At 41.0% G+C, this 18,963-nt stretch overlaps 2 protein-coding genes across 2 annotated transcripts; one reads left to right on the forward strand and one right to left on the reverse strand.

The window, feature by feature from the left end:
- Positions 1-1,517: 1,517 nt before the first annotated feature.
- Positions 1,518-3,834, reverse strand: NDUFA8 (NADH:ubiquinone oxidoreductase subunit A8). The gene is made up of 4 exons (XM_075170794.1): positions 3,714-3,834; positions 3,449-3,612; positions 2,248-2,413; positions 1,518-1,766 (listed from the first exon to the last, which is right to left on the reverse strand). Exons 1-4 carry the CDS (start codon positions 3,762-3,764, stop codon positions 1,629-1,631), a joined length of 519 nt encoding a protein of 172 aa, XP_075026895.1. The 5' UTR covers positions 3,765-3,834; the 3' UTR covers positions 1,518-1,628.
- An 80-nt stretch (positions 3,835-3,914) lies between these two features.
- MORN5 (MORN repeat containing 5) lies at positions 3,915-18,963 on the forward strand. The gene is made up of 6 exons (XM_075170795.1): positions 3,915-3,993; positions 4,065-4,212; positions 4,548-4,659; positions 5,568-5,699; positions 17,515-17,630; positions 18,859-18,963. The coding sequence occupies exons 1-5, from the start codon at positions 3,947-3,949 to the stop codon at positions 17,592-17,594; spliced, it is 519 nt and encodes a 172-aa protein (XP_075026896.1). The 5' UTR covers positions 3,915-3,946; the 3' UTR covers positions 17,595-17,630; positions 18,859-18,963.

The raw sequence follows: 18,963 nt of genomic DNA on the forward strand, positions 1-18,963 counted from the left end.
AAACATAGTAAGTAATATCTAAAAAGTCTTTCTGTGAGGTTGCCTAACTATTGGAGTGGGTCAGCAACAAAAGATCAGACGTGACACATGTTAACATCCCAGAACAATTTATCCTCTACTTGGCCAAACCTCATTTCACTCACTCAGCTGAATGTAATTAGACCTCAAGTTTGTCCTAATTTCAATCTCTGCAGAAAGGAGGTTATCTTGCTTCAGCAATACGTGGCTGCTCTGAAACACTGGCAGTGATCTGGAAGGAGAAACTGCAAAGGTGCACACCATCTCACAGATTTAGACAAGGAGCTGCTAAGTGTGATATGTACATTAAAATGCAAACATGTATGCCATAGCACCTGCTTGGAGTTTCAGTCAACACACCCAAGCAGGAAGTAGCAAGAACCCATGAGCCACACAGTGCATGAGCTATTTTTAGATAAATGTTATACAATTTTCCCTCTAGCTCCATAGATGAGAAACATATGCTGCAGCTACAGACCCATTACAGTTTAATCTTACACCAAACAAGACGGTAAATCTTCAGATCCTAATAAAGGCTAGGCTGCTCAAGGAGCAAAGCACTATTCTAGTCTTTGCTATGTTCAGGCTACACCATCTGGCCTGGAGCAAGCTAAACTGCACATGGCTTTGTGAAAACAAATTCATTTAATTTTTCCTAACCTTTGTAATAAGGTTCTTGCTATTGGGTGGAACTGGAAGAAAGACTAGATCTACTTCCTATGAAACATCACTTAGATATTGTAGAAAAGATAAATTAAAGAAAGCTGATTTACTCCTCTATCAAAAAGAGTATCATGGTGAAACAATGGGACGGACCTGCCCCAAACCCCTCAAGTCAGGGCCTTGAGACAGAAGAGAAGCCACCTTCTTACACTGCTTAATGGGACAGGATTAAGATCCTTTAGGAGATAATTTTTCCTTAAAGGTGCTGAAATTTTAGCGTGATTTTTTTCTGATGAAGTAGTTTGGGTTCCACCCCCCCCCAAAAAAAAAAAGGAAGCCACTAACCTAGCTGCATGAGGCATGAGTAGCTGCCAAGTAGAACAAGGATCTTTATGTCAGAAACAGTACTGACCTCATACCTAGCAAAAGCCACAGATTCAGACTAAATCCTTGCTCCAAGACAGATTTTAGGTTAAACCTATACAGAAGAAGTCCCTTGGAAAAAAATGCACAATTAGCAGTTGCAAGACTAAGGGAAGACATTAACAACTTGTTTGTTCTCAAAGTTTCCTCGATCCAAGTGACAGTGTTCTCAATAAGTAAATAAATGAAGTCTCACGCCAGTTTTTGATTGTTTGAAGCAGTAGTCAAAGTCTCAGGCTACATTTATACACATCTTGAACAAGCCTGGTAGCCACTATCAAACAACCGACATTACTAGTGTTAAGCTGGTCCTAAGGGCTATACGACTGCAGAGAGCGCTGTGCAAAACAGGGAAATACATTTTTTAGTTGCTATGATGTGTGAGTATGTTTAAAGAAGTCTACTAAGCCATGTAATGGTTTGGGGTTCTTTAATCATTAAAGTTATACCCAACGCATACTGGACAATTTACATTTGCAAGCAATAACATCTTTGCACTTTAGTTACAGCACAGCCTGCCCACTTTACCAGGACCAGAAAAAGAGCCTACTGCCAAACGGAGAAGGCTTGAGCTCTCCTTCAATGGGTGGATTTGGCTCTGGTCTAGGTCTAGAGTGATAGGCATTCTCAGGCATAGGACGGTCTGTCTTCACTTTCGTAACCTGGAGAGAAAAAAGAAGAAATTATACAACTTCTTACAGCATTTAATTGAAAAGCTAGATCAAGACAGAACTTAAAGAAAGAACTACCAAGTACCAAACACCACTAAGGACATACTATTGATCTGATGAGAGCTCCTATCTCCAGTGTACTTCTAAAAAATGGGCGGGGAGGGGCATTTTACTCATAACTACAGAGTAATTCTACATGTGTGTGAGCTTCATTCCTAAAGGAAAGGTCTCTGGTTAGGAAAAGCAAAAAAGTAAGAGTAAGTGGCGTTGTCTAAGAAAAGTGCAAGTCTTCTGGTGAGGCAACCCTGGAGAACACTGACAGAGCCTTGACTTCTAGTAAAGTCCTCAAGCTTCCAGTGTTGAGTTCATGAATCACCTTCTGGCCAGGAGAAGAGTTTGAGACCTGGTCTGGACAAAATATCCCTAAGGGAGAAAAGAATCTGGCTATCTGACTAAAAAGGTATGAAGTTACCTTAGAGAGTTCTCCCAGATCAGGTCTCACCCAACCCAACTTCTCCAGCACACAGTTATCAAATACTGCCTGCTGCTTTCGGCATCGACGGAGCTCCTGCAAGTTGGTATAGTCAATGCACGTCCAGTACTCGGTAAATGGCTCCGCACAGTGCGTCTTAATCTTCCTGTAAAAGATTGCAGAAAGAAAACTGTTAGCAAGTGTTGCAGCTTTAATGTTTTTCCCTCTTACTCATTCAAACTTTAACTTGTGATAAAGTGGTTTTGTAGTTTTGAGTTCTCAGGAACACCTAAAGCCTTCAGAGAAGTCAATATTTGACGCATCATTAAACAGAACTTGATACCAATACCAGTAAAATTTGTATCACTGTAGCTAGAAGTAGGAATAGCAATAACTTAATCCATACGTGGAAGGTATTCTTGCTAGGTAGGTGTACAGAGCTCCTCCATATGGGATGCTTGTTTTGCTAAGTAACATAGTGTAGATTATACAATGCTCTAATGCTTCCAAATTGATTTGGTTTCTTAAGCTCAAGAAGACAGGCTTAGGACAGAGGTTTCTGATTACAAGCTGCTATACTGGAAATGGACATACTTTAAGCTAACTGAACTAGGTCTTCTGCTAGCAACTTAAGAACATGACACTGGCTCATGCCTTGATCTACGTTTTTCGTCACAAGAGGTAAATTGTGTGTCTACTCGAGCTTGCACAGTAGCACACCTGTGAAACGTGAGAGAATAGACAATGCAAAGCTTAGGTCGGTTTCCTGGATTTCATAATATCGATGCAAGGTGAAGCAGCAGCAAGCCTTCCACCACCATCCAGCATTCCTTTGCTAACCTAACAAAAACCTGAGCCAGTTTCTCTGGAGCAGAGGCCATGGAGCTTCATATGAAAGGATAAGTTCATGTATAAATAAATAAATGTGCACGGTCTCTATCCCCAAGAGTTAAAGTTTATAAAGCAAGAATAAAGACTTTGAAGGCCGTGATGGTGGCGGCATTTTTAATTAAATCCAGTGACTGCCAGCGCTCAAATAACAAAGCTCGGCAAGGGCGCGCTACACCGGGAGATGCCCCGAAACACCTTCACCTTCAGGGCAGCCGAGGGCCTCCGCCCTCGCAGCTGCGGGGCTCTCCGCCCTCCGGGGCGCTGGGAGGCGGGCGGCCGCGGGGGAGACTCGCTGAGGGGCCCCGCTCACCTGAAGAAGTCGAGGGCGCACTGGTTGACCTGCCGGCCCTCCCGCAGGCACCTCCGCGGGTCCTTCTCCTCCCAGCGGCAGAGCATGAACTCCTTGTTGGGGCGGTCGCACTGCGCGCCGTAGTGGTGGGCCGCGGCCTTCAGCACGGCCGAGCTGACTCTCACCTACAGCGGGGCAGAGCGGCAATGGGGGCGGCCCGCCTCGGCGCCGGCCCGCCGCGCTGCCCCGCGGGGGAAGGGCCCGGCGGCGGCGGGCCCCCACTCACCTCCTGCACGTCGAGCTCCTCCAGGGAGGGCACCTGCAGGGAGCCGGGCATGGCGGCGCCGCTCTCCTTGAGCTCCCCTCAGCGCCCGCCCGCCAGCGCGCATGCGCTGCCGGCAGCGGGCGGGGAGGGCGCATGCGCGGCGGCCGCGGGAGGTGGAGCTTTAGGTCCCCGCGGCGCCCCGGCAGCGGCGGCGTTGCCATGGCAACGTCGCCGCGCTGTCGGGCCAGGCCGCCATGGAGGCGGCGGGCGGCCGTTACAGCGGGGGCACCGTGCGCGGCAGGTGGGCCCGGGGGGGCGCGGGAGGCGCGGGGCTGCCCGCCCCCTCCTCCCCAACCGCCCTGTCTCTTCCAGGATGGAGGGACAAGGCTCCTACACGCTGCCGACGGGCACCGAGTACCGGGGAGCGCTGAGGGACGGGATGTTTGACGGCGAGGGAGAGCTGCTGTTCCCCAACGGCGGCAGATACCGGGCGGTCTGGCACCGCGGGGTGCCCACGCAGGTACCCCGGGCGGGGGCGGCCGGCCCCTGCCCGCCTCACCCCGAGGGGACCCCGCCGACGGGGAGCAGAGAAGGTTTGGGGTGCAATAAGCGGATTTCCGAGCCAAGGCAATTTTTCATCCCCTCGGCGGCATCTCGCACTCAAACGCGTGCGGGCGAGGCTGCTCGCGGCCGGGCGTCTCGCAGATGCGGTTCCCAACGCTACTTCAACCTGAACTGAACCATGCACTCGCTCTGCTCCGCTAACGCGCAGTTTTGGCAGTGGGAGCACTAGCCTTGTTCGTACTCAATCCATCCATCATGTTTATTAACTCTGTGCTTGAACATGTTTTGCAGGGGAAATACACTTTTGCAGATGGTCTCGAATACAAAGATAAAAAATGGCATTACTGTGATGGCTACGACAGAAGATTTTATACAGAAATCTGTTCTGGTCTTAAACCAGCAGGTACTGAATTGCATTTGCAATCCTAAGAGTCTGGAAGGAATTAAACTAACCACTTTGCTTAAGAAAGATTAATTCGGCTACATGAGTAACATGGAGCAGAAATGCTCTGGCTAATTTCAGGACCCGACCATACGACGCTGCCAGAAGAATGCTGACACCACCTTCCACCAGCGCAGCGCAGGATGCAGCATTACATCCACAGTGTGTTCTTGAGTGATGACCTGCAGGACAGGGCTTTGTTATCTACGGCTTTTGATATCCTGATTAACCCTTTTATACATTTCACCTTCACTGCATTAGCAGTGTGCTTTTAATATAGAAAAGTTGAGCAAAAGCAATTGGTTTACATCCAGGACATCAAATAAAGTTTGAATACCTCTGTCCCACGTAGCTTTTTAGTAGATACCAAAATAAACATTTGTGTCCAGTCTATATTTTTGCTAAAGACTTTTATAATATTATTATTTGTCTATAGTCAAAAGATGAAAAGATTTGTAAGGAACAAGTAGTAAAATATGTAACGTAGTACATAAAATACTCTTCTTTATACATAGAATATTTTAGTGATGACGTAGTTTTGTGAGGCCAGCAAGACTCTCCTGGCCCCATTTTGGAGTTTGGGGTCATATTTGTAATGTTAGCTTAGGGGGCTGTATCACAGGACCATAAATGAGGAAATCAAAGTGGTATCGTTTTACTACACACTTTTTGTGTATGGATTTTTCCATTTTCATTTTCTTCATCTGCAAAATTGGCAAAATGTTTTATAAAATTTATTGTAAGGTAACTGCATTGTTTTTATAGCAAATGCCACGGACGTAATATTTGTTAGTTATCTTGATCAAAGGCACAAATGCAAAAAAAAAAAAAGGCAAAATAAAGCTAACCCTTTGTTTTTTTTCCTTCAGGCATTTCTCAACTTACGAATCTGGATCCTCCCAAAAAGATCCCAGAAGGATGTTATGACTGTGGTGATGGATTCTATAATCCTGAAACCAGAGTTATTGTTGACTACAAACTCAGGTTTCTGAGAAACGCAGGTATGATTAACTTCTTCTGCAAGGTAAACTAAGATGAGTTTATTTGTCATATCTTCTAGGATGCATGATTAAAGCTAAAACATTAAAAAGTCCATGATTTGGTTCTGTTATCACTGAGCTAAAATATTTTTTACTTTCTTATTTTTGTCAGCGATTTATGAATCTCCAGAGTTGTATAAATCATATTTTGCAAAATTACAGTGAAGTATTCCCAAGCAGATACGAATAAATATATTTTATTAACATTTGGTATGTTAATCTCAGGAAAATCTTCAATCTCTTCCATTATGATCTCAAGCAAGGGCGTGGTTGTAAGGTGTACATCATTGATCCTGAAAGCTAATAAACTCGGTGTTGTGAACCAGCAAAGTGCTTAAGCATGTGCTTATCTCTACATGTTAGAATAGTCAATTTTATTGAAATGAGTCTTAGGGCTATGTTTAAATACCATGCTGAACAGGAAACTTTCTTGTCACCTCAGAGAGCTGTGTTTTGAGTAGAGTCTGGCAAATACTGGATCTTGTGGATAAGTCCCCAAATTAATAAGCCTTGGGGAAAATTAGTTCTCATCAAGCCAAAAGAGAAACTTTTCAAATTAAAAACCACAGAAGATCCCCAAACAGTTGACACTGGGATAACTCAAAGAATGTAATCTGACCTGAAACAAACACTTTGTGTTCTGGCTATTTAACCTTTGTGTTTATCACCTTTTTAGTGCAGAATTTTTTAAAATGAAAATTATTTCTGAAAGCAACCACCCACCCCACTTTTTTTTTGTTTTCCCAAATGTCCAAATTGCAAGACCTGTTTTTTCTAGAAGACAGAACATTTCATTTTCAGTGTTCCATAGTTTAACCATTTTGTTGCTTGGAAACTCAATTTTTCAGCAAATTTACTATTTGTTGAAAAAAATTCTGCTCAGCTCTACTTTCAAGAGCTTTTATAAGTATGCACTGTGATATTGGAGGAGGGAAGTGAAGGGGGGGTTAAATGAATTGGAGATACCATCTGCTATAAAATATACCCTATGATACATGGCCTGTTTTATAAACGTTGAATAAAAACTGATCTAGATTATTACAAATGGCATTGATCCAAAATACTGGAATGCAGTGGGCCTACTGATGAGGAAGATAAGCAACATGCTTTCCAAAAACACAGGAACCTACACAGATTAGTACAGGAGGGAACGCCTTGGAATTCAATTTATTGTTTTTTAATCTGTTCTTTGAACTCATTGTCCTTTATGACATTTATCTCAAACCCTACAAATTATATCAATCAATATTCGCTGACCAGACCAGCGCAGCGTGCAGTCTGACGGAGTCGCTGGAGATGTGCTTTGTGTGGCCGTTCCATTGAGAGCCCTGTACACAAAGTTAGACTTGTTGATGTGAGTGTGAAGAAGGAATGTGTCATGTAGGCCAGACCCTTCCTCTCAAGAACATGAACACAATTGAAAAACCCGGCACTTGTTCAACATCAGAGGAACTCTTACCGCCCCAGGAGAGATGATTCAGGGCACAAGGCCACTGCAGTAAAGAAAAAAGAAAAAAAAAAACCCAGCTGTAAGCAGAAGAAACTGAGGAAGAGGCTGGGATGACAGGGAACAGATCCAGAATTACTCCATTATAGGTTGGGCAGGAAAACCTCTAGGCTTCCAGCCAAGTCTTGAAAGCATCAAAAGCAGATGGTAGGAAGCATTCAGGAAGTTCTTACAACAGCTTGACAGGTTTACCAAAATGACACTATCTTCCTCGGGTCTGGCAGCAGCCTTTCAGAATACTCCAGTTCTCACCTTTCACCCTGGTCCTATTATGAAGCAATTTCTGATTGTTTCTTGGCTGTTTGTGAAAGAGGGCAAGGAAGCGTACAGCCTTGGCACTGACCTGCCTCCAAACTGGCAGCATCCAGGTACCATTCCAGAGGAGAAGAAAATAGACGCCATTTGAAACTACTGAGTTTGCTTCCACCGCTTCTTTGTCAAGATGAGTGGATGTAGAGGACCATAGAGACTCCTGTTAAATTTGGCAAGCCTTGCATTTCACTAGCGTGGAGGTCTGATACTCATTTACTTAAAGAGCTCTCACTGTTAAAGCAGTGCAAAGGCCCATCCTGAAAACATAATCAGGCCCAGGGAATGAAATGACAGCAACAGTTTTGTTATATGTTTTTATCTAGCAAAGTTTTCCAAATTCTCATTACAATCTTGCAGTTATTACTCCGTCCCTAAACCTCTGTTTCCTTGGGGATACTCAAATTTCTCTTGATTCTCCATGTGTTCTTCAATCTTTTCTTTTTTCCAGTGTTGCGAAGTACACAAAATTGGACACATAAATAAGAATGGGAATGTTCATTTGTAAGAAGATACGTTGTTTATTTTGAATAGATACTGGGACTAGACTCCTGTTTCACTAGGAGTATTACTTTTTTTTCTTTTTCCCCAGAAATAGGACTCCTGGCACCTTTGTAACAGAGTTTGGTCAACAGAAAGATGGGAAGATTTCCCAATTTTTCAGTGAAAAGTAGAAAATATATGATGTTATGTTTAATGCAAAGCAGGGAGGTACAAGAAGAGCTGTGACATTCAGGTTTTAGGACACCCAAATATCGGAGAAGCCCATAGCTTTCAAAGAGAAAATACCATCAAAAATAGAGATTTTGTTATACTGAGATGGAAAAGATTATAGGAGATTGCCTGGGTCACCTCTCTTTTGATGAAAAGCAAAGATAATCCTGATGAAAATTGCCCTGTTTCTCCTGTGGTTCTCCCAAGGATGGGGTAAATAATATAAAACATGCTTTTACTCTTTGTAATATGAGAATATTTCTGCTACTACTTTCATATTCCATCTCCAGGTTTAATTAGTATGTGTATGGTGCATAGGGTAGCTTTCTATACTGCAGTCAATATTACCTGACATATATGCATCTCTTCATAGAACATCAAGAGCAGGAAGACACAAAGCCTGCCTTTACACTAAAAGCTTAGTCAGGTAATTGAATTAACATGCATGTTATTAAGAGCAGGATTAGGCCCAGAAAAGCAGGACAAGTGTCTTATTAAGGGGAGAGGTTTTGGTGTTGCTGCAATCCCAAACCAGCCAGCAATCAGTTTAGGATTTCTACACACCTAAAAGTCTCGTAAAAAGCAGCGGGAAAAATCCTGCTGCTTCAGGAATCATGATGAGCTGAATAAGTCTAGATTCAGGAATATTGTTTTATTATAGTTTAGAAAAGTCTGGGGTTAGAATGTCTGAGGCTCCTTGGTTGAGGCTGACCCAACTCCACAGGCAAGGGTGCAAAGCCATTTTAATTCTAAGCCTTAGTAATCACAGACTTACAGTTTCCTCACATTGTGACCTTGGGATGAAGGTTCTCGGGCTTGGTCTGAAAGAATTTAGAAGCAAAATTTTTTGGAAAGTCGACAGCGATGTATTCATCCATTTCAGGTTTATCCAAGTATGCAAAGCCATGAGATAAATTGCCTACATTTAGACTATTTTGTCTTACAACTCAGACCTGACTTGCACCAAGTGCTTTTTGGGAAATGTAGACTTTGACTTGTCTGAAAAATGTAGTTGAGAAACAGAGCCATAACCACTCAATAATTACGCAGGGTAATATTTCTGTACCTACCCTCGTGTACCCCAAATACATGCAGATGTTTGCGTGCTCTTTCTCATAAACTACTGGAGAACTGGGTGTGGGATGAGGACCTGGCAATTTTTCAGGCCTGGAGTATTTCTGGAAAAAAGACAGCAAGTTTAACTTAAAGTCGACTGTGGTGCAGGAAAAAAGATTGACTGCACTTAGGGATCATGCACGGAGCTTTATTCCCTGTTCTTCTTTGAAATTGCCCATTCTGATGATGGAGGGAGTGGATGAACAGTCTGATTCCAGGCTAGTCCCTAGTCATTGCCTAAGAATGTAAGAGTTGTTTTGGCAGATGCCCTTAGCAATGGAGAGGAAAGCCCCAGCAATACACATACAGAGGGAATATAGTATTTTTGTTCGAATGAATTTAGCTTCCCATAGATTTAAATGTCTACTTATAACGCAGGACCATTTAATCTTTTGTACATTTGTTTCTTTTTTATTTGACTTAAGATACTGAATTTAGATGAGGTTTAGTTCCTACATATTGAAACTCTTAAAAGCTCTTCAAATAATTGTTCTTTGGATACTTGTTAAGCTAAAGAAATCAGTTTTGATCGGCAGTAAAAGTTCATGCTATTTTAAGTGCAATGCTATAGCTATTTTCTGTTGTATATTTAATCATTTTGAATTATATGTCATGTAAAAGATTTTAGCTCTGGGGCATTTGCCAGATGGCTGATTCTGCATTTCACACAACAAAAGAAATAATGTTTGTGTAAAGCTCTTAAAAATAGTTGGTAATCAGTATATTCTACAACGAATAGGATCCAGACCTGTTTGGAAAAAAACCCCAGCTTTTGCAGAAATTAATTTAGAGGATTTGGTCTCTACCTCTGGGCTCTGAACAAAACAAATTGTGTCTATTGTTTGCTGATTTTTTAACATTTAACAAGTTAACTGAATTGTAAATTTTACTCATTTTCATGCTAAATGCCGTTCATTGCAATCCATTGATCTTTTTCCCTTTACTTTGGCTGACAAACTTATTTCTGAAAACAGGGTTTTGTAAAACAGAGAGCCAATACTGCTCTCCATTTACACAAATAGAGCATATGAGTGTGAGTGGCCCTTCGCTTTTCTTGCAACAGCTGGAGTGCTTGTCCTTTTTATTGCTAGGTCCTCTTTCTGGCCTCTTTGATTCATATTCCTCTGCAATACCATTGCAAAAAATGTTTTATCTCTTTGCCATGGCACTCAGCTTGTTTTCTTTGCCCACAAGGCTCTACACAAGTCCATACAAATTCATCTTTTGGTTTTGTCTCTATCTCCCATACATGTTTTTCTCCTGTGTCTAGTCCCAGGACGTAGTTTTTCTGCCCCCATGCATACAATTCCAGTTTGCTGGTACTTGCTTTCCAGACTCACTGCTTCTATGATAGTCAGAAGATTTGAAAAATATTACATTAAGAGGAAGGTTAGAAATTGTATTATAACTCTTTCATCTGGATCTCCGAGTGTCTCCCATCTATCTCTTCCTATTTTTTTAGCTAGATAGATAGCTTTTGTCCTGCTCTGAGAGCTTTGGACCTCAATATAATCTTCAATGCTTAACAAATAAATTAGTTGAGGAGCCAAATCTTAGAAGGAGGAGAGGCAGAATGTTAGCAAGTATCAAACTGTGGACTGCTGAGTGGGCAAGGCAAATGAATGAGTATTGAAGTGAAGATGGCAGAAGGAAATTGAGTCTACTTCATTTAAAGGGAAGATCCCAGACTCCTACGAGAAGTAGCTTGATGTCTACTCTTACTCACCCCTAAACACTTTTTAAAATGTTGGACCAATTCTCCTACCTATCATATGCTCGTTTCATATCTTTTTATACAGAAATGTGTTAAAATCAGGCACATTTTGAATGCCATTGCAAAATGCATACTTATTATGTCTTTCTCAGTGTCAAAGTCTGCTCAGGTGACAGAGATAGTTGGAGACCTCTCATGCGTGTAACCAAGAAAATATTTTTAGATTAAATTTGGCATACATGTTTTAATATAAAACTTCCTCCATTAAGTAAAATAGATTATGAACCAATATGATTTATATTCAATATTATAACCAACAATCATAATATTAATATATGCATCACGGTGTAGGTTACTACAGTAATTTCAGTAGCTATAGCTTTTGCAGATATGTTGTTCCTTGTGGTTTCCTGATCTTAAAATACGTATCGTTTTGAAAACTGTGAAAGTTTCAGTTCCAAATAGTGGCATGCCAAGAATAACATCCATTGTGAATCCATTAGATAGGATTATACACAAGTCTTATATGCACTTATATTCAACTATACGGTTCATGTGAAAACAAGTTTTACAAGAGATGGAAAGTTCATTTGGGGGCCATTTTGGAATTACAGTAATTAAAAGTAAATGGAAGGGTGAGAATTTGTGGGTGGAAGCAAAGGTTAATTGAAAACATATTTTCCATTTTCTTGCCAGCCTTGATGTTGGTGGGGTCAGGTGCAGTAAGGAAAGTGGTGCTAGGGACCCGGAGGGGGCAGTGGAAATGAAAGGGGTGTGCCAGGCAGAATCTACGGCTGAGATGCTATCACATGTGATTGTAATTGTGTAGTGGAAGAACATGATAAACTGCACTGCGGGTGATGGGAGGAGTCAGGCATGCGAAAGAATTAGACGATATTGTTTACAATGGTCTGTGTGTGCTTGGCCCTCTGCAAACAGGGAGGAAACTCAGCTCTTGTTCAAGGATTGTCTATTGTAAACACACCCTCTTACAAACCGTAGTCATGGAAAGCTGCTCTTACCACACGGCTGTGTCCTCAGGGTACGCTGGAGCTGTGAGCCTGATTGTCCTGATGGAGGCACATACCAGGGCACGTCTACTTCCCTCCTTACTCAGAGGGCTTTTAACAGAAGCGAGAGTGAACGAAGGGACGATGCCCACTCACGTCTGGTCCCAACTTGCCTTTGGGCAGAGGAGGGAGCCAAGGGTCTGAAATTTGGAGTGCATCCGAGAGTGCATCAGGCCTCCCGTGTAACCAGAGCCATTAAGACACCAGGAACACATGCAGCAACGAAGTGCAGCACAAAGACCTAACACAGTCAGACAAGGTTTTTAAGGTGAACAATGTAGTTTTTTCCCTGTGTAAGCCACTAAGTATTCCAATTTCAATGCAGTACATCTTCCTTGCACCTTGGTGGTTTCCTGGGAAAGCACTTGTTAAGAGGGCAAATCTGGAAGCCTACACGACAATACTGCTCTTTGCTGACAGTCTCCGCTCTGCAGACACCTAAACATGCAGAATCCTAAGAAGTCTTTCACAGCTGAGGCTTCTATAAGCAACACAGAAACGCGATAGCTAGAAGCAAATAATTCTAAACTTTGCAATATGCATTTAATATAGGAAGACTAAATGCACCTAAATTACAGCATATTTTCAAGTCATCCCTTGGAAGCACCCTGAAGCAAGCCCACCCTGAATTTTCAGCTGTTTCTGATCCCAGTTGAGAGATAAATCTGGAGAGTCTAGTTGGGGAAGTCTCTTCTGCCTCTACTTTTAGGCTGAACATTGAAAATTAGACAAGTGGTTTCATTTTGCAGAGATGCTGAGCAGAAATCCACTGATTTAAGTGGGCTGCAGTTTGAGCTCACCGTGGAATACACCTAACAGCATTTTTGACAGACACCTGTTTGGACTTTGCTGGTGTTTGGAGCTTCCCATAAAGCCACCAAAAACAAGGAAGAAACTTGCAAAGCAATATTTGTTGAGAACAACTAATTTTGAAATAGGCTACTTACAGGAACACAGTACGACCAACAGATTTAGTTGGATCCTATTTGCCTAAAAAGACTCTATCCAAACTGACCTGTTGACTGTGTAGACAGTGTCCAACAGTAGATCAGTAGGACTTGCACCCCTGGTTAATCATCTACTGTGGGCAGATGCTGTTTCTGGGGATCAGTCGTGCAGGTGGCTACCAGGGTTGGCTCCGTATGCCTCTGCCTGCTTAATGAAAACAGCCTGAATTAATTACAAAAATAAAAGAGAAGCTATCCCAGTTTGGGCTAGCTGAGGATCTGATCCACAATATCCAAAACGTATTTTGTGGGCGCTAGAAAACTGATCTTATTTTTGATTGAGACACCAGAAAATAATTCAAAAGAATCAGTCAATACTTACATATATTCTAACAGCTCATCTGTTAAGATTTCTCGCTATGTCTCTCAGTTTCAAGATTTCAATGATATGTCATGATAATAATCATTATATTTCACTAACTTTGGAAGAAATAACTTGTTAACATTTACTAACTGATCAGGAATACACCAGATTGCAATAAAATTTTCAGACAAAGCTTTTTTTCTTTAACTTCAAATATCAACATGGTTAGTCCTGTTGCAGCAAAGTCTGTTCCATGAGTGTTTATTCTACTGAGGAAAATCTAAAAAAATGGATAAACTTTTAAAGATAAATATGCTGACACAAAATTCAGCACACAACATGAAGAACCGCATACTACCTAATTGTGCACAGGGTGATAATTTACCACTGATTAAAGAGTTTGTATTTTTTTCAAATCTTTTTTAAAGGGAAAATTACTTCTGAAGGTGAAGATGTGCTTAGACAATCATATTAACATATTCAAACAATTGCAATTTGCAAAATAGTAATTACAACTCACTATCTGGTAGCATTAATCAAACTTCAAGGTTTAATTCCATTTTAAATATTGATGAAATGTGATTCTCCAATCTAACCCTGGTGTTGCAGGGTTATGGAAGCAGCCAGTGACAGAAAAAGAGGAACGTGTAGTTAACAAGCAGCTGCCACAAAGAAGGATCGGCATCTGTGATTTAAATTGTTAGCTGCACAGTCAGGTAGAGTGTAAAAAGGGTAGTCAAGAGGCTGTTAAGTCCATTGCTGCCAATTACTAACAATCAGGGAGGAGCTTTAAGACTTGTTCAGTACAATAAACCCAGTTTGTCTTGTTTCAGGGGTTACTACTGAAGAGGTTGCAGCTGCACTGATTCAAATAGCCCTAAAACTACAGTAATTATCAACCAGTCTTCTTTAGTGTAGCAAAAGTATGTTTTACCATAGCTTAACTCTTTACATTCTAATATTTCCCTGCCTCTTCTCACATAGCTAGCCCTGGAGCCATTCTCATCTCTGGGTTTGTGGTTCTCGCTATGCTGGATCAATTCTTTCATTTCCCCTTACCTAGACCAAGGACTAGTAGCACAGTACACTGGGTTGGATGGCAGTTCCAGGGATTTGCTTTGGGTTGTTTTTTGGAATATTGAATCATTACATCTGTTTTTCCTTTTCATATACCAAGTTGAAATTCATATAGCTCATTCAGCTTTTACATCTGATTAAACTATATGCAAGTTAAGCAGTGCTTCTGAACATGTATTCAATTTGCATGGGATCAGATCATTCATGAACCGAGACATTTTGGGATGGGTCCGGGGAGGCTAAAATCCTTAGAGCAACCTGCCTTGTGTGCTTTCCTAGGAGACCATGAAAACCCAGTGTGCAGAAGGAAACAAGCTAGGCAAACCAAGGACATGTTGGAAACCTGTTACATGAAGCCAAGTTAGCATCTGCCTTTCTTAGTGCTTATACCCTTGATGCTCAGCTAAGTGAGTGCTGTAGATTTCTCACTGGGAATGCAAGCTGATTATTTCTAGTACTCGGGTGAGCCACATGTATCTGTACCCGAATACGAGCTAGATGGTGGAGATGTATAGTATGTGTAAGTTTTGTTTATTCCTTCACCATGGCAGAAATAGACAAAGTTTCATTTTCGTGCAATTATTACAGGCTCAGATAAACTATTTTTTTAGTTAAGGCAATTCCAGCTAAAATCACAGAGCTACCCAGGCTGGACAGTATTTGTTATAGCTGAGGCTCACGTCATCACATCGTTACTGTGCTGGAACACCTAGTGCATAGAACAAAAGCCAGCACGTTGATTATGGCTTTGATGTTGTTTTTAAGAAAGCTTAAAGACCACGTTTGCATTCCTGCTGCAGCTCTCAGTGGAATCTCTGTCTCTGTAACGATTGCACGGTCTTTAAGCAAGATTCAGCGCTCATCTTTTTAATTTCCGTTTTAGCATATTTTTCAGCATTTATTTTCTCCTAGTTTATACCTGAATAAGAAATGTGCCATTAACAGAGTATTTTGTTATGGACCTATTGATTCATAGGCATAGGGAATAAAAAAGAGATCATGTCAGTGAAACACAGAAAGAGCTGAACTTAGGTGTTCTATCCAAATGGTGACCATTTTTCAGTCCTTAAAGCAAGCCTCCAGGCTGAGCTGTTGGAACAATGGCAGTACAAGGGTGTTCTCCAACCCATTCACGGTCACTGGGGCACTGCTCAGAGATGGGCGCTCACCACCAAAACCGACCTTTTGCAAGCCAGCACTCTTGAGTGGGAAATGAGAAGAGGGTCAGTAGACACAGGCCAGCACTTTGTCTGGAAACCAGTGACTGTATGCAAAGAGCAAACTGGAGAGCAGGCTCTAAGGGAAAACCTCCCTTTCTGACTACTGGTTGTCAAGGGTGGCAGACGAGTGCTGCCATTCAGACAAGGGACAAATGCCTTGGCACATGCTTTCCTTAAGCCTGCTTTTACCAGGATGCCAATAGAGCTGCATGTGAGCAGCGCCTTGGGAGAAGTGAAGACCTGTATTCAACTCACTCGGCCAGGAATGACAAAAAGGGGAGGGTAGCATGAAAAAAAAGGAAGAAAAGAAAGGAAAGACAAAGCTGACTTGATTCAAAACCCACTGCAATCAATAAGATTAACCCCCAACCTTGAAGACTTGTGCATCAGACCTAATTTGTCACATACCCTTCTGTGAACTTTCACTTCTTAGATTAGCACAACTTAATTCCCAGAACCTTCCTACCTTTTGCATTTCAAATGCCACTATGCGGCTTTAACTTAAAGGTGCAATTCCACAGTCAAAAGATCTCCATGAAAATTTGACTCCTTACAAGCAACATGCTTCTTTCCCGATCCATTTTGACCTACCTAAGCAGGGTGCTCAGCTGTGCAGGGCAGCTGTGTAAATAAATGGGATTATGCGCAATGCCAAGTGATGGTCACAGTACCGGGACTACAGTCCCCTCAGCTCCATCGTTCTTGCAATCATCTATTCTTTCAGGTAATAAGGGTTGCTACAAACCCTTTAAAATTTATATGGAGGCAGGTTAGACGCACAATCATAAGCAGCTAATATGAATTTGTTAAGACAGTGGTAAACACAAGAAGCAGCTCTAATACATTTAATTTATATAAAAATAAATACAAGTATTGTTTTAAGTAATACTTTGATTTTTTTCAAGGCTTCTTGAAGTTTGTTTTTCCTGGTCTACTACACAGATCTCTTTTCCCCTACACAAACACAAAAGAAAAGGCTGCAGAACAGTTTTTGGAGACAAGACTGTTTAAATCTCTGGAATTAAGAAGCCACAACTTAACATTTGCCAACTTATTTTTTTGTAATCATACACAAAATTTCTATTCAAACTTTGCTGGACAGTTGGTTTTCTCTACATTGTCTTTGATTTTTTTTTCTTTCCACACTGTCATTATGTTCTGAGAATAAATATGACAGACATGAATACTAACAAGGGACACAGAAGATGGTCTAAAATATGTCTATCAGCCACTATATCAGGTTATCGATACCTGTCATAATGTACATTTCAAAAACAGCACTAAAAGAAAAGCTGGAAGACAAGAACCTAGGTTTTGACTATAGATTTTTCTTCACCTTCACTTTTCATAAACCGACAAGCGATGCAGACACAGAATTTAAAAAATGTGTGTCTTCATTTCTGATAGTTTCAACACATCTCCTGCACATCTCCTGCCCAAAAGTCAAAAAATAAAATATATACGTGTAAATCTCATCATTCCGCCCAAGCTAATCTTATCAAACAGACGAATAATCAGAGTCATTGCCATAGATCCTGTATCCCCTGCCTTGACAAATTCCAACACACGAGCACACAATCTTTTAAAGAAACAAAAAAAAAATGTGTTCTAAGAGATGCCAATGGCTAAAAATGGATTTATTCTCAAAGGAAAAATTGCTTGTTTGAGCTGGACCCTAGTGATGCAAAGAGCAGCTCTGACATGGTGATGTTTGGTGTTCTCTTTATCTCCCTTTTAGATGATGATGAGCATGAATGGATCATTCGGACCTGCCGGAAAGCTTGGGATGAAACAATTGAACAGAAACCGAACCCATGAAAACAGTTCTTGTTAGACAATAATATTCCAAAGCAGGTAATCTGATTTACAGTAAATCTAATTTGTCCTCGTGGATTTGTCTCACCCTTTCCCTCTACAGGAATATAATATTTTTGTCATCTTTGTCAGCACAAATAAAAATGAAAATAATCATTTAATCAGTCATACTGAGAAAAAGCCATGGAAAAAAAGCAGACTGTACTCACAATAATATTCCTGAGAGGTGTGTAGTGTAGTATACATACACGTTATTAAGGCTGAAAACAATTTGTTAGAAAGAATGCCTCAGATTCAGTGTTGAAGTCATTCAAATCCATCTTAATCAACATTATTTTCCCAGATTTTAGTTAGCTGTCCTGGTGAATTCCTTTCCTCTCTGTTTGCTCAGTACTTTGATATTGATTGATCATTGTAATAATGTACACCAGAGGTATTCTTTAATGACTGGTTTGCTAACTAGGAAATTATATCCATTTACTACGAACGTTTGTTGAACTCTCCTGAAGCCAGAGTTTAACAAAATAATAAAAGAGGAAAACTGGGTGGGTTGCTGCTTGATTAGTAAGCCAGAAAATATTTAAAAATAAAATAAAATGGAATTACGTCATTTTCTGGATGTAAGTGCCAGCACTTCTACTTGCATTAACTTTATTTATTACACAAATAAGACATTTACAAAGCACAACATTAAAAGTATGTAACAAAACAGACATTGGTTTTACAAAAAAGTGCTTACAATTTAGTTTTACTTTTTTAAAATAAATATTAGTCTTGACTGTCCACTCATTCAGAGAATTTTTTTTTAACCATTGTAGCCAAGACATGCAAAATTGCAACATGCTACAACAAAATGACTGGCGGATAAAATAAAACTGATGTGTGTATAGTTGGCATCCTACAGATATATCACTGATAGTAGCGCAGGATTGCTTCCCACTCCCCCGACCCAACTAGTAAGTTGTGTAAGCACCTTTAGCTCGGGCATCGGGGTTAACCAGCATGAGCCGAAAAAAAAATTGGTAATAAAACTGTAAACCATTCCACTTTCAGACCCTAGCCATATTTAGTTACCTTATTAAAGTTGAGTGAAAAGCCTTTCACTGGCTATCTTCATCGGATTTTGTCTGCAAAAGGTTTTGTAAATAGCAACTGGAAAAGTTTAGTACATGGAGTCTGCATTGCTGCACCAGAACCCATTTGGCAATTACTGAATAAACTAAGAAAATGAGAATGATTTTAATTTTATTTTTTTTTTAATCTACAGACAGGAGATGAATGCAAATGACCTGAGATAAGGTTTGGTTCAGTGGCAACAGTCAGTGTGAAATATGTTGTGAAACAATGTATTGAATAAATTAGAGGATTTCTT

The sequence above is a fragment of the Calonectris borealis genome, chromosome 21 (assembly GCF_964195595.1).
Source record: "Calonectris borealis chromosome 21, bCalBor7.hap1.2, whole genome shotgun sequence".
Lineage (NCBI taxonomy): Eukaryota > Metazoa > Chordata > Aves > Procellariiformes > Procellariidae > Calonectris > Calonectris borealis.

Bases quoted from the DNA above. Each gene is read 5' to 3' on its own strand.
- NDUFA8 (XM_075170794.1), bottom strand. From the start codon at position 3,764: ATGCCCGGCTCCCTGCAGGTGCCCTCCCTGGAGGAGCTCGACGTGCAG. The intron at 3,613-3,713 runs GTGAGTGGGGGC...GCCCCGCTGTAG, and splicing joins AGGAGCTCGACGTGCAGGAG to GTGAGAGTCAGCTCGGCCGT. The intron at 1,767-2,247 runs GTAACTTCATAC...TTTTCTCTCCAG, and splicing joins ATCTGGGAGAACTCTCTAAG to GTTACGAAAGTGAAGACAGA.
- MORN5 (XM_075170795.1), top strand. From the start codon at position 3,947: ATGGAGGCGGCGGGCGGCCGTTACAGCGGGGGCACCGTGCGCGGCAG. The intron at 4,660-5,567 runs GTACTGAATTGC...TTTTTCCTTCAG, and splicing joins TTCTGGTCTTAAACCAGCAG to GCATTTCTCAACTTACGAAT. The intron at 5,700-17,514 runs GTATGATTAACT...TCTCCCTTTTAG, and splicing joins CAGGTTTCTGAGAAACGCAG to ATGATGATGAGCATGAATGG.